Source organism: Cygnus atratus, chromosome 4 (genome assembly GCF_013377495.2).
Source record: "Cygnus atratus isolate AKBS03 ecotype Queensland, Australia chromosome 4, CAtr_DNAZoo_HiC_assembly, whole genome shotgun sequence".
In the NCBI taxonomy this organism is placed as follows: domain Eukaryota; kingdom Metazoa; phylum Chordata; class Aves; order Anseriformes; family Anatidae; genus Cygnus; species Cygnus atratus.
Window position 1 is genome coordinate 16430110 of NC_066365.1, and position 24475 is coordinate 16454584.

Sequence of the window (24475 nt, forward strand, 5' to 3'; positions counted from 1 at the left end):
TTGAGAAGATTAAAACACAGCAAAGAGTCCTTTACCTCCTTGAAAAGGAAAACACAACCGGAGTGAAAGACGAAAGTTCTCTCGTTCTTTAAGGAAGCAACACTGGAAACCAGCATTGTAAGTTTATTACTTAAAAAAAAAAAAAAAGTTTCAGTATTACACTGTCATTTTATTTCCCTCCTGTCCACAGTACAGAACTGTGCAACACGGGTGCACCCATTACAGTGAAGAGAAATCGCCGAGAGCAATTTCTGGTTAGCATTACGGAGCAGCCGCTGCGTTGCCGCCCTGCAGCCTGCTCGGAGCTCGGGAGAGGGTTTTTTCCTGAGTCTGAGCCTCAGGTATCAGTTCAGTAAAGCTCAATCCCACAGCAAGGAAGGAACATAAAAACCGTGGGTGTATTTGACGGTAAAAGAAACTAGCTTGCAGTGATTTTAGGAGGAGGCTTCCCTGAAATAGGTACAACAAATACTGTATTCAATTCTACTAGAAAGCCCCTCTTAAGTAATTCCAGGTAAATACCCATTAAGCAATGTAAAAACAGAGTTAAGCACTGAACAGGAACTCCTGCATTACATGCTGAGCACCATTCATCACTCCATGCCAACAGGCAACTTGTGAGAACCTCTCACTTAAAGACACATTTCCCATTAGCTAATTAAATTAAACTCTAAATTTAGTAGTTCGTACTTGCTCTTAAACTGACCTGTTCCATCTTGGCAGTTGCTGGGATGGGGAAACACATCACATTACTATATACAGTCAGTCTTTCTGTGAGCAGACACTGAGCCTGAGTGGCAAAAAGCCTGTATAAAAATGCTTGTTTGCTCCAGAACTCAGCTGGTCACTGTTTGCCAGGAACGACATCAGAGTAATCTTTCAATACTCCAGCCAAATGGTCATTGTGAGTCTTAAATCGGCGTTTCTTCTGAGAAGCAGGTTTCTTTCTCCTCTGAATAGGAGCCTGCAAGAAGAAATAAACAGTAGTCAAGAGATCTGCCCTCCAGCTGCGACACCTGACCCGCTGTGCTGTCCACAGGCTCTGCCTTGCTGCGAAGGAGAGCTGTGCATGAAGAAGGGGTGGGCAGGAGGGGAAGGTGGTTTTTTATGCAGGAAGAAACAACAGCAATCAGTCCAAATCCAGGCAGGGAATTGGCAAAGGGTACATAGCAGAGCCTCCCGGTATCTCATGCGCTGTAGGAGAGCTGGCATTTGTTTCTAAGTGAGATTTCCAAACACTCTCAGGCAGCTACAGAAGGAGGTACATAGCCCATATCCACAATTACGTGCTCGAAGACCCATTTAGCATACAAGGGATCCACGAGAAATGCCTACATGACAGCAGGCATTAAAACATCTACTGCAGTGACGGCAGAAACCAAGAACAAATCCTGTGTGGAAGGACTCCTGTGAAAGGACAGTCTGAAGCCAAGCGCAGAAGAGGAAAAATATGGTGTGTCACATACAAATAAATGTAAAAAAATAAAATAAACTTGTTAGAAGCTAGGAAGAAAGCATCTCTGGAGACCTTGTTGCCATTTTGGCCTCCCAGTAAAACATGGGCATATCGCACCCATTTTGTGGAACAGCGTTATGTGAGGTGGGAGGCAGGTTAGATGATTTGTATTGGGGTTTCAAGGCTATTTAGCAGAAAAGAAAAAGAAAATGAAAGAGAAAACCTTCTCCCCAAAGAGTAGCTATTCTTTCGCTCCTAATGCATTGTACGGCTTTAAGCAGAAGCTTCCACTTTGGAGCTCAGAGGGATTTTTGGCATTTGCCCTCTTCTTGATGCTGCTTGGATTACGCTGGCTGAAACAAGTTATAAAAACACTGGCTGCTGGCTACAGCATTGTTGTTTTGCAGCTTCTTAAAACTGGTCGCAATTCCCTGAGCTACACAAAGCAGCTGTGCATAGGCTCAGCAACGTGTTTTGGAATTAACACTGCAGGGTCAGGAAGGGGGAATCTCTCAGAAATCTATAATTCGCATCTCTTACTATTTTCTTTGGTCCAGCTTCTTGCATGGAAGAAATACCCTGTCGTTTCAGGTACTCTTCGATTTTCTCCTCATCCATAGAATCCACGGGAATGCTCCTCCACAGCTTCTGAAATTCTGCAAGACCAAACAAACCCTCATTTCATATCCCAGCGAATAAACCTTGGGCAAAGCCCCGCACGAAGGGGGAGAAATACACTTGAGCTCAAACGCTGAAGGCCTCTGATATATCAGCCTGTGATGCGGCGATCGCTGCCAGCAGGCACCCAATTAGCACAGCCTTTACCCTCTCCAAACGCCAGATGCGCTTCCAAGAAAAGCCAACACGCACAAAAAGAGAAGCCCCCGACACTTAAGGGAAGAAGATGAGCTGATTCTCACCCGTGCTAACTGCACTCCAGCGTGCTGGCATCAAGAGCACCCATTGGCAGTGTGTGCTTTTAATGGTAATTTGCTGCAGCGTCTACCTTTTTGCCCAGCACCTCTGTAGCTGTGCAGACTGTCAGCATGTTTTATAAGCCTCGGTTCAAACGGTCTTGGTGAAGGGCAATAACTAACCATAAATGGCAACTTCATTTACACATCTTCCGCTGCCATTGTCATGGGAGACTCGACATCTCGTAGTCCAATTTACTGAAGATTCAAGACATTTACTTCAGTGGTTTTAAGCTCCTTTATCGCTGTAATCTAATACATACCATGCTGTACAGATAATAAATTACTAGAATTCCTCTGGTGTTAAAAGAAGAGAGATACCTTAAAAACCACAGCAGCAGGAAAAAAGACAGAGACAGTAAGTCTTAATTAGAGCAGCTGCCATCTGCCTGAACACTCTCTGCCTCATGTAAAGTTTCACAGAGTCTTTGGAATGCCTTCTCCAGGCAGCGGCTGGTACAATCCTACCTCCCCTCATTCCCCAGGCAGTAAGTTAGATATATCCTGTCAGCAGGTTTGGCTAACAAACTATAAATAAAACACGAGGCACACATAGCAACACAAGACTAAATTTTTCCCTTTATTTCCAGACAAATTTAGTATACAGTTGTCAAAACAACCACAACTTCTGCATGCGTAAGAAGTTGTCCTGTGCAGCAGGCAATGAAACGCTCCAGTGACGATCTGCCACAGATACACTGGCTCTAGACACACTGCAGCAGAACAGCACCGTAAAGAAGGCGTAAGCGACAGAATTCCTTCCTGTACTTGGACCTATTCCCTTCCTAAGGCGTCTTGTTTTTCTAGGAAAGCACATGCTTGTAGTCTCAGCTTGTTCTTTCCCTTCCCAATACCAGCAGCAAGGGGCTGTTCAAGCTTCCCAGGAAACAAAAGAAAGGAATTTTGCCAGTGGAGAACAACAACATTCATTTTTGGTAACACAGTGCTTTCGAAGAGAGCTGAATCCTGTCAAAACACCGCTTTTGGTTACACGGAGATAGTGCTTTCCCGTTCGGGCTATGGAGCACAACAGGACCATTGAGACAGCAATCTTCAGGTAACTTAATGCAGGGAGTGACGACGCTGTAGTCAAGACATTCTCTGTCTCCTCATCCGTTTTGGGTGTGATTCCAGGCTTTTGGCATATCTTGTGGTGCCTGCTATCACAGATCATCTCTCACCTAATCCTGTTGCAGCAGGTGGAAAACGTCGTGTTATGATCGAAGCTGAACACACAAGAGACATTTCTCAGAGACGAGCGCTCAGATGAAAGTCTTAACAGCAGCAGCTTGAGCAAGGGTCCTAGCATGTCCTCTGGACTGAGCAGCACGAGCTCTTTCAAGCTGTTTCCTTTCTGTTCGTGCCCTCTCTCCGTCTTGAGCACCCAAACAGGCCAGAGCAGGACCCTGAGACCTGGTGGTGGTTGGAAAGAGGGATCACACGCTGGCTGTGCAAATGCTGTATCGCACTTTGCGAGAAACCGTGCTCCAAACCACCCGTTTCTGCGATTCATGCATTAAGTGCTGCCCATAAACAGATGAATATTAAAGAGATCCCAGTTAGAGATACTTTGAGGTTGCGCTGCCCTATACCGCCTTTGGCTCTGCACAGACGAGTCCTGTGAGACCCGAAGAGATGCACGGCAGTTCTCTAAGATGTATGTGACAGGCACGTGTACAGCAGATGGAGCAGAAGAGAGAACTGGTAACAGCTTTTACATGACAGTGGCCTTTTTCTTAAGATGTTCTGCTACAAACACAAATGATCCGTCTTCTTATTAGAGCTCACGATACACAGACAAATACGCTTTGGTGCAAAAAAAAAAATGCTGAGGATAGCTACTTAAAGGTAACTAGCCTGCATTCTTCTGGAGAACAGAAGTGAAAAATTAAACACTAGAAAATAAATGGGCAGCTCTTCAAGGATCAAAATGCACAGAAGCGCAGATCACAGTTAACACCTAACCCCAGCATTTTGCACTTCTTGTAACGCAGCGGTTATACCATCATTACAGCCTCACATTCGCCTTTTAAACTCGTCCAAGAAATATGAATGGAACAGTCACCAAGAACCCAGACCACAAAGCTAAAATGGACTTTAAGTACAGACAGTTTAATTTACTAATTGGCCCCACCAGAATCACTACAAAGTATTCAGCAACGCCACTTAAAAATTCCTTCATAAATCAGGCTGCTTTCAACGCTATAGCTCTGACTCTGGTAATTGCAAAATAACTTCCATGCAGAAGCTCCGTGTACAGCACTAAAGTACCTTAATGCGGGGGAAAAGTGGGAAATCACAATCAAACTGTCCCCTGGCAACACTCGGTGTTAGAGGGTTGGTTCGGAACTAAAAGTGCAGGATAAAGGTGGAGAAGCGTTCAGACGGCTGCGCGTCCTAGCGGTTTGTATTTAGGGTGCCATCTGAAGAGAAAAGGAAATACGCCCATCATCTCATCAAAAAAACGATTCGGTGTAACACCAGGTACCAAGCTAAATGCAGGAACTGAAGAGAGCGAGCAGCTGTCCGGCTGGCGCTGAACCATTTCCACATTACCTATCAGATTTATTCAGAAGTCTCCAAGGACTGTGCCCCTATCAGCTAGTGAAAGTTTAGACCTTGGGAATACACTATCTGAATTATTGTGACATCCTCTCTGAAATGCGAGAACCTACGGGAAAAGCTGGCAGTAACTACAGCTCTCGACAAACAACGCTCCACGATTGTGGCTGTGGTATTTCTGCACCACCAGGCCGAACATTCATACCCTTAACCCACGACAGAATGAGATTTCTCCAAGTTCTTTGAGGAGAATCTGAAAAACCATCCCCCCAGCCTTTCCTGTGGCTCCTAGCTTGTAAAATCAGCAGCTCACGAGAGGCGTCAGTGACAAGGAAATGGCACCCAACGACCTGATTACTGCCCTCCACCGCCTCTGGAAACATCTCCGAGCTTACGGCTGGCCAGGCAGGAGGATGTGGGGGGGCTGGCCTGGCTCTAGGAGGAGAGAAGACAGAAGGAGAACTGCTGTGCTCAGCTGATGTGTCTGAGGAGCTGACTACGTAACGGTGACAGAAGGGTGACCTCAAAACACCAGATCCATTTTTCACGATGTCTTTCTTTTGTCTGTGACAAGGTGCAGAGAGCTTGGTACCGGTGTGAGAGCAGGGAGGGACTGTTGGAGCAGAAAGCTCGCCACACGCTGGCCTGCTTCGGCCAGGCACGGAGAACAGGATCAGCTGCATGCACTCCTGCAGCACACAGCCATTCCAATCCCAGAGCACATCTGAATTCCCTTCTCCACGTCCTCTCAACTGCAAGGCGATCTTTACACCATCAGAGCACGATGAAAGTGGGAGACTCTTCACTCGGATCCACTGAAGTATTTTACAGCTAGAGCCAGAACAAGCCTGTAACAGCTATGGAAAGACAAAGCTGTCCAGCAGTCAAGACAGTAAGGCTTCATCTGACCTCAGCAGGCTGCATTCAGACAGGCTGACAATTCCTCCTGCCGCTTGGGCTGTTATGACAAGACAGAGCCCAGAAAAAATCCCCTAGAGAGAAATTTCCGAAGAGTTTTTGACCAAAGCTACGCAGGTGCTGTGATCCCTAAAGGAGACGTGTGTTTTCTGCAGAGAGCTCTTAAGTCCTGATGGAAATGCAGACTTTTCCAGCACAAGCAGCAAGCTGTGGTCAGCGCACCCTGAACGAACAAATCCTGTAAGCAGTATCTTGCAATCTGACCACTAAAATATTTCAATTCAGAAGCTAAACAGAACTAGCACAACTCACAGGCTGCTCCCTTGCTCCTCCAGATCACTAATTCCTGGTCTTTCGAGTAAGGAGAAGAGGGACCGAGACCTGGAGTGCCACAGCAGGCTGAGTGAAAGGCCAGTTCAGATGCTTGCTAACATCTCTAGCACCGAGCTGTCTGCATGCACAGACTTAAAACAAAGAGCTTGGACCAGTGTAACAAGCACAGAGCAAAGCAGAGGGCAGCGTAACAAAGGTTTTACAAATGGCTTCTCTCTCTGAAATACCTGAGGGGTAAGGATGTTCCTGCAACTTTACTGCATGGGGGGCCTCATATACGAAAGCAGTTTGCACCAACATTCCCCGAGCAATTCTGCTCCAACACACTCTTTCTATAAATGCTTACATATGGGAAACAGTGTCATGGGTAAGTGGCTGCACAGTGACTTCAGTGTAGTTTATCCTGCAGCTCTGACTGCTTCACCTGCTCTCGCAAAAAGGCTGAGATGGCTCCTGGAGATAAACTTCTGTACCATACCGGTAATAAAATCTGTCAGAGATCAGAAACAGCTTAAAAGTCTTCACTGAGCTGAACTAAAACCTGAACACAGGACAAGAACAGACAACAACATTTCTGTGCAGAGGGCCGAAGGGAAAAACCAAAGAGCAGCACGGAAGATGGGAGTCCTGCTCCACAGCAGTCCCAGGGAGTACAGTACTAGATTTGTACCAGACAGAAAAGGTGCCCCTGGACCGTCTTGGAATTCCAAGCCCTAAGTCCTCACTGATCCTCAGCAATTTTTGTACTGTTAAACTGAAGAGGCTTTAGCCATTCTTTAAATCTCTTCAAAGGCACTTAGGAAGAACAACACGTGTAATTACTAAGTATCCACATTTTTAGGCATTACAGTATTTCCTATATTGCCTTCAGACGTGAAAGACATCATCTCTAGCAGTGAAGCAATCGGACTGGCGTTTCAGTATTCAGCCCCGCGGTAAAAGCTTGGTTCACATGCAAAGTGCTTGCTTAGCCCCAGCGCAAAAAGGCAGTGCTTTACTTGGCTGAAGCACCTGAAATCCAGCCTGGCTTTTATAAACCCGTTCAGCTACACATTACTGACAGAAGATTAATTAGTCAGGAAGTCACGATGGAGGAACACATGCAATCTGAACCTTCTTTGGCTAATCACAGAAAAGGAAGAACAAAAGCTGTTCCTCACTACACATACCTTCTCCAGTACCCTGGAGATCACGATATAGGTGCTGCACCACTGCTGAAATACACTGGGATTTATTTTCCAAAGGGGAGAAAGAAAAGCTCGTTCAGCCATTAAAACGACTGCAGTCAGGGCAGAGGTAGGCACTGCCAGGAAATAGTTCCTCCCACTACTTTAGACAGCAACCTCCAAACTGCCCCAGCAGCTCCTCTTTCTCTGCTGATGGCTGGTGGAGCTCAGACAGCGAGGGGAGAGGAACTTTTAGAGGACAGTAATCCCAGCCAGCATGCGTTCAAAACTGGAGTGTGCCACACAGCAGAATCATGCACTGAGCAGTGCAGAGCCCTTATTTCTAAGGATAAACATTAAACCAGAAACATATTTTGAACTGTCATCAGTTGCTAGATCAAAGAGCCTTGACAACACTTCAAGGCTTATATCGCAGTCTTCTAAAATCTCCGTTTTAACGTTGCTGGAGATAATGAGCTGAAATAGCACTGCTAACGCAGGAACGTGTCATAACTCATCCTGTACGCAGACAATTCTGCCAAGGACTCCCTAAGAGACACGCTTGTAGTGCCCTGGAGAGAATCGCAGAGCGAAATTGCTCAGGAAGGATGGGTTTTCCTCATCACAGGATAACACGGTTGGAAAAAGGACCCATTCCACCTGCAATAAGTAAGTGAACCCACTCAGGGATGTTTCAAGAGTTGTGGCATACGCAGGCAGATCACAACGTTCACAAAAGAGAAAGGATTCTGCCCCCTCTCTCAGAACAAAGCATTAACTTCCGCATGACAAGAAAAGCAAGAAAACAGCAGGAACAGAACAAAAAAAAAATCACTTTCTGATCAGATGGGAACATGCTGCCACCTGCGGATGAAAGAAAGCAAGGCCACCTTGAACTACGAGCACATTGCACACTAGTGGTCCCTTCATTAGACACTAGAGACTTTAATGCCTTCCTCGCTGGGAGATTGAGCCAGCCAGCTTAAACATTTAGTTTCATTTTTTCTGTGTTTTTTTTTTTCTTTTTAACCTTTCCCCCTCTTTCTCAGCAATGGGCTGCACTACTTGTTCCTAACCACCGATCGATCAGTGCTGGATGTGCTAAAATATAATACATTGCATACGAACAGCCTTGGATTTTTACTGGCTCCCTGACAAGAGTTGGCAGATTTCCTTTGCTACTACTTAATAAAACGGGTTCTTTTATTAAATTTCACAGTTAATCTTGGAGTTATTACAAACTAAGAGCACTAGAATAGAGATCTGCTCTGCTAACCCTTTTAGACTGGCTGGGTGCCAATTATCTGGAAAAGGTACAAAAGAAGGAATGATCAGCAATTGTGACTGTAATACAACCAGTAGCTGCTAAAAACTTAAAAGCTTTGTCTACTGCAATAGAGCTGATTTCTAAAGGTTTTGGCAAAGCTAGGATCCCTAAAAGCCATGGGCTGTTGGACTGAAGAAACCCAATGAACAAGGTGACAGTGTTAATGGTAAAATTGCAGGCATTTGGGAGGTTACAAATTCCCCACTAAAGGCAGATTGAGGCTTACGATTCTGCATTTCACATATAGCTTGGGCTCCCACTAGGAAGAAATGCCAGAAATTATGGTTTAAAAGAGACTCAAATATTTTGAAACTATTTTTATACTTTTAGGTGCTGTAGGTGACATCTACTAAATTATCTTTGTGGAAGAAAGCTATTATTACTGAGCGTACAAATGTGGTACATAACAAATAAGTTGCTCAATTCTAGTTAAAATAGGGTCTCTCTGAGCTATTCGAAGACGAAGAGCTTTATATTTGGTTTTATGGTCCCGCACATAGAGCGGCCGAAGTTTCTACAATCTTTTTCCTTCTATGATAAGATGGCTTTATATGGCATGTGAACAAGTGAACAACAGTAAGTGTTCAGTGTCCTTGAGTTGTTTAAAATTTAAAATCCCTGGTCTTTTACCAGGGATTGCCTTCTCCCTTCTGTACTTACAGGTATCTGATGTTGGCATAAATGTCATTATTGCAACACATCCCAATTTGCGTAATTAATTTCCACTCCCAGCTCTAGGAAGCAGCAGTACCCCACACCTACACTGCCCTCCCAGTTGTCAACTGCCCCTTCTCAGTACTTCTGCTCACATCCCCTCCCTGTCTGCTTTTTCCTTCTGTACCATTCCTGGCACCTCATCGCATTCACCAACGAAAGACACATGATTTATAAGCTGGAAAAAAAGAGCAAACTTAATCCAGAAGGAATTCCTTTGTTTTTTGGCTGCCCTTTAGGCAGCAAGATGTTAGATGCCATTTAAGTCACAGACAGGTTACTTTTGGTCTTTTCTGTCATACTTGCACTTGAATTGCTGGGTTCCTGCCGCCATGTATCCAATATAAAACAGAGGCTATTACCTCTGAACTCACTTGCTCATTAGTTTTGTTAGCCTTGTGTTAATATAAACCCTTCTACTGACTGAATCTGGATATACCTAAGATTTGATTATGACATTAAAAGACTGCTTATACATACATACAGCTGCCTAAGATGAATTCAAATCAACTCTCATGGAAACAGATGTAAATAAACACCTACCTTCATCCACAGTAAACTGACAACTCTTGTCATTGTAGAAGAGAATTTTCTTCTTATCGGGACGATTAACAAAGATGATCTGGTCCCCTAAAGCCTCGAAAACAAACACAAAAGAAGAACTCAAAATCACTTCATTTCCAAGCACAGGGATTCCAGCTTGAACAACAGACCCAGATTTGTGCTACAAAAAGATCAACCAGAGAAGCAGCAAAGTAACCTGCAACAAAAAGCATCCAAAGGGGACATTGTCAATAAGTGCACTAATAAAGCAAAGACGAGATACAGGGGGCTGAGATCAAGGGATAAAAGCACCACTAAATGCTCTCAGTTGCACTGTGGGAGATCAAGCGTCCTTTGGGGGAAAGAACTTTGACAGCTGTGCTGAGACATCAGGCCAAATCTGAAAGTAAAGAATGATGTCCAGAAAAAGCTACAATATTCGACCTTCTGAAATAGGTTTTGAGTTATCTAAAGAACAGAAATAACTCATGACAAAATTCTCTCTTAGCCTCCGTGTCCCCTCTGAGAACCTAACTAGAGCAGGTTCACTCACCTTTATGGCTTTCTGTGCATTGGGTAGCCCTTCCTCAATATCTTCTAAAAGGATTCCTCCCAGCCCTCGCTGGTCATGCTTGTCCAGGAGCCTGAGCAGAGCCTTTTTATCTTTCAAGTTGTACTTAGGTTTGAAAGCATACTTCCCATCTACAACTTCTATTTTCGGATTGTTGACTAGAGCCTGTAATAGGAACATCAACTTTAAAACCTGAAAAAGAGCGCACACTAGTACATTTTTCTAGTGTGATTTTCAACAGCTACAAACACATCAGCCACGTTAGAGCTGCCAGTTTGGAGGTTTGAGTTTGAGACGGATTTTAAACCCCTGGATCTTAGATCCAGCCTAGGTGTAATTCACCGCAACATGAAGCACAAAGCACCAAAGGAGGCTTAGCATCATTCACTTAATGCCCTTGGGATTGAAGGTCCATGAAGCCTCCTACGGCAGAAAGCCGCACATGTTCCTTTTCGAGAAAGTAATGAAAATAAAAAAAGGATGGAATGCAAAAAAAGAAAAAAGTGCTTTGGCTGAATATAGAGTGCAAACAGACATTTCAGCATGTCAAAATCGGGTCATATGCATGTTATGAACGTGAAAGGCATTACCCTGGGATGAACAAAACAGAAGTCAGTCTTCCCCAACTGCTGTCAATTGGCACCAGCAGCTGTAGAAGAAATTGAGAAGAGCAGACCTCCTGCACAGCAGGATTTTACTTATGATGCCAGCTTGAGTGAAGCTGACCAGAAGCTCATGGACAATTGAAATGATTTAAGATATGCTCCGAATCAGTTTTGCTGTGCAGCCAGTACCATAATGGAAGTTCACCTGTAACAGAGGGCAACTCTACTTAGTTTCTTCTGCAGATGCCAGCCTGACCCTGAAAGGAGAAAGAGAAGAGACACAGAAAGAAGAAAGGAGGGAGAAAACGCCTGTAACAGAAAAGGTAACTAACTTTGGCACTGCGGGATGTTCGTTCACCTTTTCTTACCCAGTAGCAACTCAATGGTAATTTTATGTAAACTTCCTGGGAGGAGCTCTTTGGTTCAGACTTGATATTCTGATTAATTACAGAAACAACCTGGAGCTACCCTTCAAAGTTTTCAATGAAGCCAATTTTTCATGGTAACAGCATTGCTGGATTGGAGATTTCTGTACCCCAGAGTATTAGCACTGGTACCAAAGGAATGCTACAGGCTGTATTAGTTAAAACCAGCCTAGTTTTACTACAGAGATTTTTTCCCCGTGCATCAACAGCCTTCGCTACTTTGTTGCAAGGGTTTTAAATATGATATGAGCAAACCCAGATAAAGTATAAATACCAAATACGGTTATTTTGTTGATTTATTAGTCTTGAAATGCCATTAAGACATTCAGATCAATTAAGCATGAAGATGGACATAGTGGCAAGTTACAGCAACTCTGTAGGAAGGACACCTAGCATATAGTGTGAGACCAATGAACTTTGCGATCTATCACCCCCCATTTCCAAACATGGATTTTGCATCAGAACTCTTCATTTCAGTAAATAACAAAGAACTGTAAGTCCATGAATTTTGTGCCAAACTCCTTTTGTTCAGTTAATTTAACATCCTGGACACTGGAAGAACTTTCTGCTTTGATTTTTTTACGAAGAAATTCCTTGAGAAAAACAATTTGAGTATATAAAATTAGTAACGAATAAATTCACTGGACATAAAACTTACTCTTTGTGCAGTAATTCTAACTGTTCCTTAAAAATGTCAGAAGAGCTTTCATTTCAGAGTTATTTCAATAGCAGGAGGCACAAGACAGAAACGTGAATCAATGCAGTTTCTTAAAGAAGAACTTTTATATTTATAGAGTCTGTAATTAAATAAATCTGTATAGTTCAGGTTTATCATTATCCTTTGATCTCTTATTAAAATCTAAACTTTTCTTTACCTCGCTCATTAACCATTGCTTCTGTTTGAGTCCAATATCTAAATGCTGTGTTTCATCCAAAATCTCTTCTAGGGTTAATGGATGCGTGTCACCACGCTGGTGCCGAGTCTGGAAAAGTAAACAGCCTCTATCAGTGATTTGTACTTCTTTATTCAGCAATTCAACCATCGTAAAGTAACAAAAATTGGCATAAAAAGCATTAAAAAGGCATTAAAAAAGCATAAAAAAGCATAATTTACAACTTCTATAAAAGTGGGATAACGTAGGGTTTTTGAGAATGAGGAAAAAAATTGTTAGTACCAGCTGAGATCGAGGACAAAATAATTTATCAAGCACCAAATTACAAGTTACTTTGATAAATAGCTCATGAATCCTAAAAGCTGGCAGCATTTTCAATTCCTATTTCTAATGCAAATAAAAACCATTCTCCTGGTTTTAAGTTGACCTGGAATAATTGGGATTCCAGTAACAAAACAATATACTGGATGCTTTGTTTACAGAGAGCACTTTAAATTTAACAAACTAGTTTCTTGAAATTCAGTAAAAGAATTTTAGACTGAAACATTCAGCATCGTTTAGTTACCAGAGGAGAATAAGTAACTAAAGCATTTCCAACCATTATACTTTTACATCAAACCACTGTACCTTCATGTAATTCACTATCTTAGCAAGGACTCCAAACTTGTAGCCAGAGCCTCCTGAAAGGGCTTTCAGGTTAAATGATCCATTGCTGTGATCTACAACAGGAGAAAAAAAAAACAAAACCACAAATAAACGATGGTTTCAACAACACCTCAATAGACTCTAGCTCCACAGCCCCTCAGGGGCACAGCGATGAACGGAAACGCGTGTTCCAGGCACAGTCATCCTTGGAGGGCTCAGTGTTATAAGCACGCTGGGTGTGGAACACTTCTGAGCAGACCTCCATAGACATGAAGGTATTGGGACTTGAGCTTTAAGAAAACAGCAAGCAATGGCAGCGTTAATACCCTAAGAGTACACGTTTAATTCTGTGGTTTAACATACCATAATCATTTACGCTACCTTAATTCATGCTGAAATAACACAACTTCATCTGTGCCCCACGATTATCGCTGCTGATAGCTTCATAATGCTGAGTAGGAGCAGAAAGATCCACTTACTTCAGTTAGCACACCCCAAGTAAAGTAAGGTTGTATTTGTTGTCATGGGCTTGGTTTTCCGTTTGTTTGTTTTCAAAGTAGCTCTAGGGGAGATCTTATCAAAAAATCATAAATTCAAATTGCTTCACTCGGTGTGCTGCATCACTGAAACAACAATTAAGCATCCCTTCTGCTGCCAGGTCTGGCTCTATCTGAACGTATCACGAGGTCTGTTACTGCATAAAGTTTCAAAAATTCTTGCAAGGCTGAGTTAATGAGTTTTATTAACTGCATAACATGGTACATTACATAGGAATATCCACAAACCACTACCAAAAGCCACAGGTCCATTACCAGCATAATGTTGTTCAAACATAAGAGCAACAGCTTTTCAGAATTTCAACTATTCCAGAAAAAGGAAAGTCCCCTCTTTGTCACCACAAGAGTTTTTAAAATCCATTGTTGATTAAATTAAATTTGACCAGACAGTAGAGATCTCAGAGATACTGAGTTCCTGTTACTTCTGTGAAAAATAGGTTGAGGGACAGAAAGAACAATGGAAGTGCCTTAGCTGAGACAGAGGCTGCAGTAGGTGCCAAGCAGAGCTGCTAAGCAAAGTCTTTGCCACGCTGTTCACTGTGGTTAAATGTAGACGCCCTTGCTAAGTTCCAAGGAAATTGCAAATTAAGTTTCCAAAGTCACCATGATTCATCTGAATTTTGTTAATGTCTCTCCCACGGCACCTCGGCCTTCTTCTTAGTTGATCTGTAAGTTGGTAATAAAAGGCAACATGAAGTGGGAATTTTGGATGTAGTCAGCTTTCAAACAGATCTACTTCTGGTAATTTTGGTGAAAACTCAGATGGAAACTGGTGCTAGTGTAGTAAAAGGCTAATGCCGAAGCAAAGCATGTCAAATCTAAAACTTGGCAACTGCTAATTCCCAAGCGATTACACGACGCTGTATTAGAGGCATTACACTGCCATGTAACAATTCTAAAATTAACGCAGGACAATCAGCATAACTCCAGCTACATAAGAACATTTTATTCTGGTTACCAAATTAAGTGAGAAGAACAAAAGCCAGCTCCCCCTAGATGTCTAGCCTTTGGGAATTTTTCCCCACAGGATCCCCTTTTAACATTAAAAATTTATCTGAAGGAAATTTTGCAACACGTAACAGGAGGTCTGAAGCAACTAAAATAAAAATCAGGAGCTAGAACAAACAGCTAAGGCGACTTATCACGTATTTGTTCTGTCAATTGCATCAAGAAGATTATCTTGTTTAATCGGCCTGGCTACGGCACGCCACAGCTCCTGACAAGTCAGTCTGGGCACGCTGCGAGGCTGGAGCCTGCGGATGTTAACGCTTCCAACGTCACGGTCTGACCGGCTGCCTTCCAGCGCAGAGCAGCGCGGGGCAAGGCCACCAGCGCACCCCCGCGCGCTCCTCAGCTACCGAGCCCAACACGCACAAAAGCATCCCGAAAATAACGAGTCGGGGAGAGGCGGCTTCCTAATCTACGCAGCAAAAGTCCGATTTGTGAATAATTTCCTCCCGGGGTTGAGGGCTTGATGCAAATGAGCACAAAGGAAGTTGTCAGCAGCACCATGCGCTGGCCAATCGCAGGGAAGCTCCATCTTAGCTGTGCCATAGGCTGCGTTAAAACAGGGAACGGCACGGCGCTCTTTCAGCATCCTTTCAGACAAGAGGTAGGTGTGCATCATTTTCTAACGTTGTCTTCGGTTTGTCTTGATGACTGCAGGAAAATATGCCTGTAACATGCAAGGCTGTAAAAAGCTTCTTAGGATCAGGGTGATTTTTCTCTAGATGTAGCAGGATTTTATTCTGCTGAACACAGAGGAGCTCGTCCTGCACTATCAGGCAGGCACTTTCACCATCTGTGTGCTAATGGAAAATTGATGACCGCTCCATCTTACGGAAAAGCTAACACAACGAGCCAAGATTCAGTAAACAAAATGGATTTGATGCTTAGTGGGGAGGCCGCTTGTTTTCTGCAGCCTCACTTCCTTATAACTGATTCCGTGTGGCTTTGTGGAAATGACAGTGAAAGGATTTTCCTTAAAAAATTAAAATAGACTGTTAAAGCTGAAATTTGAGGATGTGTCTCCCAGGAGGGTATTCTGTAAACCTCATCAATTACACCGGCTAAAACAGATGCGTGTTCATGGATGTGCTAAAAACGTGTTCCAGAAACCGGTCTGTTAGGGTAGGAAGAAAACCCCTTTGCGTGTTATTATCATTGTACGTATCGGAGCACTGATCAATCCAACACAAAGAGGTTATAATCCAGCTGATTTGTAAATGCCATCACCCCAAGATGTCTATTCGGTGGTTTCTCGAACAGGACTTCCTCCGTACTGCATTGAAATGATTTTTTGCCAGTCATTTCCCTCTGCTCCATGAATAAGATTTCAAATAAAGCTGCTTTCCTGCAGCACCTGGGAAGGAGGATACTTTTAAATTAAATCCTCACATAGATATTAGAGAACCCAGTTCATTAAACATTTAACTCAATTCTGGGTAGCCCAACTGCATGCAGATCAGACTGGCTTACAATATGAATTTAAATCGCGCTACTTCGGTCTGGCGCAGTAGCAACGACGGCCAGGAGCAGCTGCTACTTGCCTGCCTCGCCCCAGCCAAGCCTGAGCTGACCACCACCCCGGAGGAGCACCGGCTCAGCCGTTCAGTTCAGTTCAGCCTCCCCAGGTACGCAGGCAGAGCCCTAATGGTGGCAGCAGCCAGCCCTGCGGGAGCAGCTCCTCTCCTCTCCTCTCCTCTCCTCTCCTCTCCTCTCCTCTCCTCTCCTCTCCTCTCGCCTCCAGAGCCGGTGGCTGGGCAGCGTGCCGGGCTAGGAACGGGTCGTCGCTATGCGACGCAAGCGTGCCCAGCCCCTCCGGTGGTCCCAGAGCTTGATTTCCATTGATACTGCTGAAAATACGGTATTTCTTATCGATAGAAAAAGATAATTGTTGTACCCGGTGTTTACAGAGTGAGTGAACTTATCAGTAATGACGCCAACAAAATCCCATCTCAGAAATCTGTTCAAAAGGTTCAAAACAAAAATCCCCTATGTTCTTCCGAGGATATCCTCTTGCCATTTAAAATATATATTTAAATCTTGCTGGTGTTAGTTATCCCTCAAAAGCGACTCCAAATCCTTTTATTCAGCCTCCTCTCTCACTGATTTTCATTTCCTCAGACCACCCTTTCAAGAACTCTCTCGAATTTAGCTCCATCCCCTGTGAAACAAGCCAGTTGAGTGTCCTGCCTAGACCGTGACCAAACCAAACCTGTCTCTCAAAGCCAGACCCAACTCAACTCACTGGCATTTTTAGCTTGGATTTGCTCTACAAACTTTCGTGTGTGTGTATACACACATATATATAAAGATTAATTAATCCTATCCATTTCAGCCTTACTTTGTGCATTCATTTACAAATCTAACAGAAGAAACGGTAAGTTGCTGCAACTCCTCCAGTAAATATCAAAGGCTAACGCCAGGCCCTCTTCTCACTAACAAAGCTGGTCCGTTTCAATTAACTCCAGTAAAGATGGAAGGATAAAGAGATGGAAGGATAAAGAGCAAAATGTATAGCAGTTGAATGATTAAAATAAGATGTGCATGGCAAGCCGGCTTGGCCGCATCATTCTGGTTTTCATTAACACCATTTATTTTATTATTAAATAACGACAGGTGATTGAACTGCTTTAAGCAACCTGCTTCAGCAGACCCCATCACACCTCTCCTTTGCCGCTTCTTGTTTCTTTAGGCATTTGCTGGTTGTCACTTGCGAAACAGGCTGATTGCAGAACTATTTCTGGGCTATGCAAGGTTCATTAAAGCATTATCTGTGAGCACAGCTTAATGAACAAAACACTGGCGTTGCCCCTTGGTTCTGTAGTTTTAAGTATGGAATTAAATTAAACTACATGTGGGTAACCAGGACTATTTAGTAACAAACAGAAAAATTTTTACTTTTTGCTTTCTGTTCAAAGCAAAAATCTTTCACTGAGGCATGGAAATAAGACTCCAGAAAGAAATAATTGCCCGAGGGACCCAAAGGCCATGACAGCATCCTCCAGTATGCTAGCCCAGATAACCAGGAGTTACTGTAGCTCCTCAGATATACTTTTTATTACTTTATAGACTATATACCAGTAGTGTAAGTTCCTTCTGTTTTGGAAGACAAAGCCGGAGAAAGAAGGAAACCAAAAAAGAGACACACAACTGTAAAGCTCTTATTGCCATACACCTCATCTGCCATAGCCCACAGAGAAATCCAGAGACGGACAAAACTGCTTTTTGTGTTCTAGAAATACTACACCAATTACTGAGACACAGCTTGCTTTCACACTTTCACGCAATGGCCTTTCTAAAACTGCGTGCCTTGACAGCAATATCACTCGTGCCAAAGCTGCATTTGCTGAAACCAACTTCTCACTTTCTCTCCCCCACACCATAAAGCAGTCTTGTCTTCTCCTGGGTCCAAGCACACGGCATTGGGCAAAAGACAGGATCCTGTCCTGGTGGCTAAGCAGAGAAGGCAGCTGAAAATAAGAAGGCAGAGCTCAGGAAGGGTCGGGTTGGGTGTTCCTTCTGCCGCTCCTAATGGCCACAAATGGACTGAGATTTCCAGATGTGCTCGACTTCTAACCAACAGCAGGAACAGCTGGGGAATGAACACCACAGGAAGTCCGGCCTTCTTAGGTCAAAAAGGTTTTGCAGTGGTAATGAGTCTGTACTAACTGGCAAATCCAAAATGAGTTTTCAGAAACCAGGATTGTATTTGTGAACTCGAAGGACAAGGGAAAGCTCAGCCCCATTCTTTGGAAAAATCCTCCAAGATAGTTATATATATCCGTTCTTTAAAAAGCTTTCTTTCTCTATGCCAAATAGGGAACCAACCAACCAACAAAAAACAACCAAACAAGCAAGCAAATTCAAACGATATTAACATATAGAAAGTTCTCCTAAGCACTCAGCTATGGGAGATGGCAAAAGGATCTCCCGTTTTTCCAGGAATGCCAAAAGATAGCACCAGGCTTTCACAGCATGGAAGTACTAAGCCTCAGAAGTAAAGGCAGACCAGCTGTTGAAACCACTGTACACCTTCAAATTATCTTTGTAACCTCTTTGTCTTGGCAGGTACTTGAAATAAAGAAACAAAACTGTTTAAGTTCGGAATAACTTACATACTTTGTGCATGTACGGAACAGTAACACTGAACCAAATGTTGCAGACAAGTCACAAAGTTTACATTTTGGTCTGATACTTTTGTGAGCAAATAAACCCATTCAACAACCCATGTATTGTAGGCGGTGTGAGCAGACAGTCTGAGATAAAGTTCTTCCAGTTTGGGATAAAAATCACAGTATATTCTTGATCAACAGAGTCCTCAACAGCTTTGTTTTCTGTTTCAGCCCCCAGATCTGTGACAGGGAATACGTTAAGGCAACTCTGCGAGAATGGCAACCCTCAACGCCACTCACTGGAACGAGACCACATCCATTTACCAGTACCTGGGCTTCCAAGTGCAAAAAATTTACCCCTTCCACGATAACTGGAACACTGCCTGCTTTGTTATTCTGATCATATTCATCTTTACTGTCGTCTCTCTGGTGGTGCTGGCATTCCTCTACGAACTGCTAGACTGTTGCTGCTGCGTGAAAAACAAAACTATGAAGGACTTGGAGAACGAACCCAACCCTGTTAGAGCGATGATGAACAGCTTCAGAAAGCGCGAAACAGAGGTGGTGTAGGAAGGACTGATCATCAGCACTTGAACAACGTTTAACACCTTGAACAAATCCTCTTGTACCTTACCAACGAGCAAGTCCCGTGTGTTTTTTTCGTTTCTTTTGGACTTCAATGTAATAGCAGCAGTTCCCATTTTATCTCTGGATGTGAACTTGAATAATTAGCAAAGGCTTTCTGAGTGCTTAGCAAAAGGATGATCTGTTGCAATGTTATGGTGGAAGAAAAATTCTTTGTTTTTAAATGCATTTCTGTTGTTTATACTGAGTTACTAGAGTAGATCTTGTCTACCTGAACGAACAAACGCTGCTTAACACGCGTAAAACGGTGTTGCTTAACTGGAAAAAATCATTTATAGAAATGCTCAGCAACGTGATCATACAGAGCACAATGGCACAGCACTGGCCTCCCACTGAGGTCAGCCATACAGGGACAAGACAGACATATAAGGGATGAGGGGAAGAAAGATAGGAGACGTCAGGGTTTAAAGGCAGGAGATCCCACGAGACAGGGGGGCTCGTGTGAGTTCTTGCCTTTGGCAGCTCTTACTACAGGTTCCTTGCTCTAAGAAAATAGGGTGATGGGGGGGGGAAAGCAAGCCAGCATGAAATTTATCCCTAAAATAGTCTTTGCTAACCTCCTGTGGTACAACTTGACCCCGTCTCCCTCCCTTCTCCAGTTCCAGAGAACTGCTCTCCCCTTCCTTCACATTCAACCTGTTTACCAGCTTCTGGGTGTCACGACACTGCACTATCTTAACTCCTATTACTTCCACAAAAGCACACTGAATTAGGACAACGGTCTGGAAGAAACAGGGTCACCTTTCCGTCCCAAGGCTGCTGCCTCTACGCCACCTGTGACGCTACAGGGAATCAGACGTGCTGGACGTGTCAGTCCCACCTCAACTTTTCAAAGCTGAACTGCAGCTGACCGAGTTCTTGCCACAACGCAAGCAGACAGGCCGCAGATCTCCCCTCACCAACGACAACATTCCCTCCCAGCCAGCACACAGTTCGCAGGTGTCCACATGCTTCACAGAGGAGGCCACGTCACGATAATCCCTGCACTAGAGATGGTGGGATGGATGAGCAGCAAGACGTGGCTTTGTTTTGCACAAGAGACCCTCAGAGAAGTTCATCAGCCTGCGGATGCATCCCAGAGTTCGACCCCTCACGCCTCTCTTTCTCACAAACCGACCACAGAAAACCTGGACCATCGGCTTTTACCTCTAGCTCACCACATCATCCTTCCGTGTTGCGTAGCATCTATAGCTTTTAAAAGAGGAAAGTTTTGCCTTTACAAATTACAGCTGTAATGACGACGCCCAAATGCGTGTAGCCCTCGGTGCGACCCGGTAAGTCCCTCACTGCTGGACACGCAGAAAAAAGCAAGCCAGTGAGAAATGTCCCAACCAGACCAAAGCTAGGCACGGGACAAGACATTTACCTACGTAAAACCCAAATAATGCTCCTGACATTAGGGAAACAAAGCCCACCTAACGGCCAAATGAACAAGCTACAACACCAATCCCGCAGTTTTATCCCTGCTAGAAATACCTCCGTGCCATGGCCAGTACCTGTAATGATAAACTTTTCTGATAAAAGTGTTTTTTTGATAAACTCCCTCTCTCAGGTTTCATATGCCTAAGCAACAGAAGATGTGGACACAGACGCTGAAGGACTTGCTAATTCGACTCACGTTCTTCCTGGCTGGCAGGAAGCAGTCAGACAGTACCCAGGCCACCAGTAAGCAGGAAGCTCCAGGGATTCATCTGGAAGAGCAATCTCCCTTCTTCAGTCACAAAACGACACCACTATCACCGCAAACATTCATCTCCCACACACTAACCAAGACCAAATGGTGTCAGCCCCGTATGCGAAGAACGCTTTTAGCTACGATCAAACTACAAGCACAATTAACAGAAGCTGACGTCCCAGCTACGAGACAATCGAGGAGTCACCCCAAGACGCGTGACGAAGGTCCCATTCGTGATGTCCTCTGGACCAGGGAGCTGTGCATTTGACAGACTGCTGTCCTGCTCACGAGAGGCAAGGGAAGCCGTTGGGACACGCTGCACTAACGCGCCTCTTCCCTGAAAGCACCCACTCCAAACACAACAGGACTGCTTTCCACCGGCAGCGCTCCCCTGACCACCGCCCTGCACGCGGGGAGGCAGCGTGCAGGAGCAGCACAAGCGCGTTGCACCGGCTTCGTGTCCTCGTGCCTTCCCGGGAAGCACACACGGGGAGAAGTCTCGGGACCCGCTCCAGCTAAGCGGTTTCACAGGAAGCTGGGTGTCTGCACAAGGAGCAGAAGACAAGGATCTCCCCTTGCGCAGCCCTACAGCCTCAGGAGAATGCTTCCCCTCACGTGAACTAAGCCAGAGAGGCAAGGCTGCGACACAGCTCCCGGAGATTTCAGCTCTTGATGGCCAGGACCACCGCCACAAAGGTCTCAAGAGAAAGACTTAGTGTTGATCAATAAAAAGAAATAAACAGATGTGATCTATTTCCTTTATTTTCCTGTTACTATTCTGAACTGAATAAACAAGGCAGCTTTGAATTTGTCAAGTAACTCGTTCACATAATAATTTTAGACAACTATGGTAACAACTATTCTCACTGGAAAGCTCACGACAAATCTGCAGACGCGTGCTAGATTTACGCATGTGGTCACTCAAGGATTAGCATGGTCTCAGTGCCCCTCCATCCCAAAAAAGAGTCAAGGGCAGGTTCTCTGAGTCCTAGAATGACAGAATGATGGAGAACTTGCAGGCTCTGCACACCCAGGGACTATCGATGCTAACACACAATCACTGGAACATTATTTATTATCTCTGCGGTCACCACACAACAAAACCGGAAACGACCCTCTAAGTTTTCATTTCTTCAGGGGTTCGGGGATTTTCCAACATCACTTTTTACTCCACCTCCCCAAGGTCCCCCTCTGCCATGAGCATATCCCAACAGGCACCTAGCAACCTGGCAATTCAAATAAGAAATGGGGCTTTAGGCAAAGGACTTTGACTCTGCAGCATCACAGGGCAACGCGCGTGTTGCCTGTGGCTGCTTGGCCCATTCTGTCATTTGCCACTCTGCACACTTGTTCTGCACCAGCTCCTACGAATACGAGGGAGAGAGCTGGTTTGCTCACTCTCCCTTACTTCCGCCCTTGCTGATTCTGCAGCAGTTAGTAAATACTCTACAGGGAAAACTGAAAGGAGACCGAACTCATTGTGCATAAAGATGTTAGAAAAGTCCTGAAAGCTTTCTGATACTGTTTGGAGCGAAGCCAGCACCGTAAAAATAAAGTGCGTTTCCTCACAGCCACACGTTCTTATCTGTGTAAGCTCATCATCTGACAACTGCAAAAGCACTCGCAGAAATACCCACCCCACAAAACCACAGAAACGAAACGACACTTTCTCTATTTATTCTGCTGCTTGGTCACATAGCTACTCAAATCCTCCAGACGAGAGTCACACTTGGACTGCCTGCCCCTCGCTCTTTCCCAGTAAACCCCCCTCCCTCTGGATGCGCACTTTAGGGTATCCCACGTACAATTTGATTTTATTTGGAGAGGACAGCATGGCAAAGGGGCAGTGGAAACCTGGCCTGCTCTGATTTATTTTAAATGTCTGGCTGATAACTTTATTTGGTGCCCTGAAGGGCTCTGAAAACTGAAGTCAGAAAAACTCGCTATTCTTCCCCTTGGACAGAAGATGCCCCACTCCTCCCATCGTCCTTGACATTCTTCGCTGCTCTTTTTAGTTGTATTGCTTCATTTAGAGTTTAGAAGTGAGCCACACGTGGCACCCAAAACACAAGCCTGCAAGGGGTTTGCACAACAGCATTACTTTGTATCTTAGTAATTCCCGACCTCCAATTTGCCCAACAGGGCGCATCAGAGAACTGTGCCAGGGCTTGCAGAGAACTATTCGCAAGGCCCCCAAATTACTCTTCTCACACAGTAAAAGCAAACGCAGAGCAGGCTGCTGTGCGCACACAAGCCCTCTCCCTGCTGCACCTTTCATTTGCTCGCACTCTTTGGGTGCTGCTTTATGAACTCGTTTGGTTTCGAGAGGCACTTTGTCAGCACCGCCACCCCAGGGGAACGAGGCAACTCCTGACTACGGCAGGCAGATACCTACAGACGTGTTTGTGAGCTGAGATTAGTTCCCAAGTAAAATGAGAAGGGCTGCTAGCCGCAGTATGCCAGCCAGACACGGCGTAAATTACAAGATCCATCTCGCAGCTACCTGACTTGAGGCTGGCAGAATTAAGTTTTCAGCGCCCTCTCACCAGAAGGACCTACGGGCCTGGCATTCACTGACATCCACAAACCAAACCCCAGCGTGACACAAAGCGATGCTTTGGCAGCAGCAATTCCTCCAGCTGAGTAACAGCAACGGACAGGAGGAGGCCTGACCTAAGCAGCCAAAGTTTTTTTTTTCCACACTGTGCAACTCGATTTCTTTGTAAAAAGCGACAATTTAAGAGAAAGAATGATTACAGCCACAAGCAAAACTCGCAGATAGGCTGATCCACGGTAAGACACCCAGTAAAAAGGCAGGAAACACAAAAGCAGCACGGCGCAGGCCACTCTCACCGACCTGCGTTCTGCTTCGAGCTCGACGAGCCACCTTGCTCTACCTTTGCTTTCTTCTTTTTCGAGGACGAGGAGTCAGAAGATGGCGCTGGGCGTTTCTCTACCGCGGGCGTGGAGAGGGCACGCTTTTTGAAGAGCTCTCGCTCCCTCAGCAAGCTCGGATCCATAGTTCTGCTCAGCGAGAAGAGGAAGGGGCGCAGGCATCAGGCTCAGCCCGGTATTTAAGGGCACGGCCAGCTAATAACGAACCCGTTCGGCCTCCCCATGCCGCAGCTTCACCCCCCCACCCCCCAGCTCCCCTCACGCCCCCCTCAGCGGGGAGCCGCCATTTTGTCTCTCCCCCCGCCACATCCGCCGCCGCCCCGCGCGCTCCCTCACCCGCCCGCCGCGGCGCGAGGCGCAGGCCGCTCGCCGCCTATTGGGCATTGCCGCCCTCCCGGCGGCCCCCGCGCCGCCCCCGCCCCGGAAGCGGGGCGGCCGCCCGTTGCTAGGGTGA

At 45.0% G+C, this 24475-nt stretch overlaps 2 protein-coding genes across 4 annotated transcripts; one reads left to right on the plus strand and one right to left on the minus strand.

The window, feature by feature from the left end:
• Nucleotides 1-84: 84 nt before the first annotated feature.
• GTF2E2 (general transcription factor IIE subunit 2) lies at nt 85-24443 on the minus strand. 3 transcript variants are annotated; one of them, XM_035539525.2, is made up of 8 exons: nt 24358-24443; nt 23984-24150; nt 13115-13206; nt 12470-12577; nt 10547-10729; nt 9994-10087; nt 1997-2112; nt 85-964 (listed from the first exon to the last, which is right to left on the minus strand). In XM_035539525.2, the coding sequence occupies exons 2-8, from the start codon at nt 24144-24146 to the stop codon at nt 845-847; spliced, it is 876 nt and encodes a 291-aa protein (XP_035395418.1). In that variant the 5' UTR covers nt 24147-24150; nt 24358-24443; the 3' UTR covers nt 85-844. The 3 variants fall into 3 exon arrangements, with proteins under 3 accessions (XP_035395418.1, XP_035397060.1, XP_035397910.1); XM_035541167.2 differs by having other exon boundaries at nt 9994-10080; nt 24358-24439; XM_035542017.2 differs by lacking the exons at nt 85-964; nt 1997-2112 and adding an exon at nt 3026-3617 and having other exon boundaries at nt 24358-24439.
• Nucleotides 14362-22102, plus strand: SMIM18 (small integral membrane protein 18). Its single transcript, XM_035544424.2, has 2 exons — nt 14362-15301; nt 19038-22102. Exon 2 carries the CDS (start codon nt 19083-19085, stop codon nt 19374-19376), a length of 294 nt encoding a protein of 97 aa, XP_035400317.1. The 5' UTR covers nt 14362-15301; nt 19038-19082; the 3' UTR covers nt 19377-22102.
• Nucleotides 24444-24475: the final 32 nt, after the last annotated feature.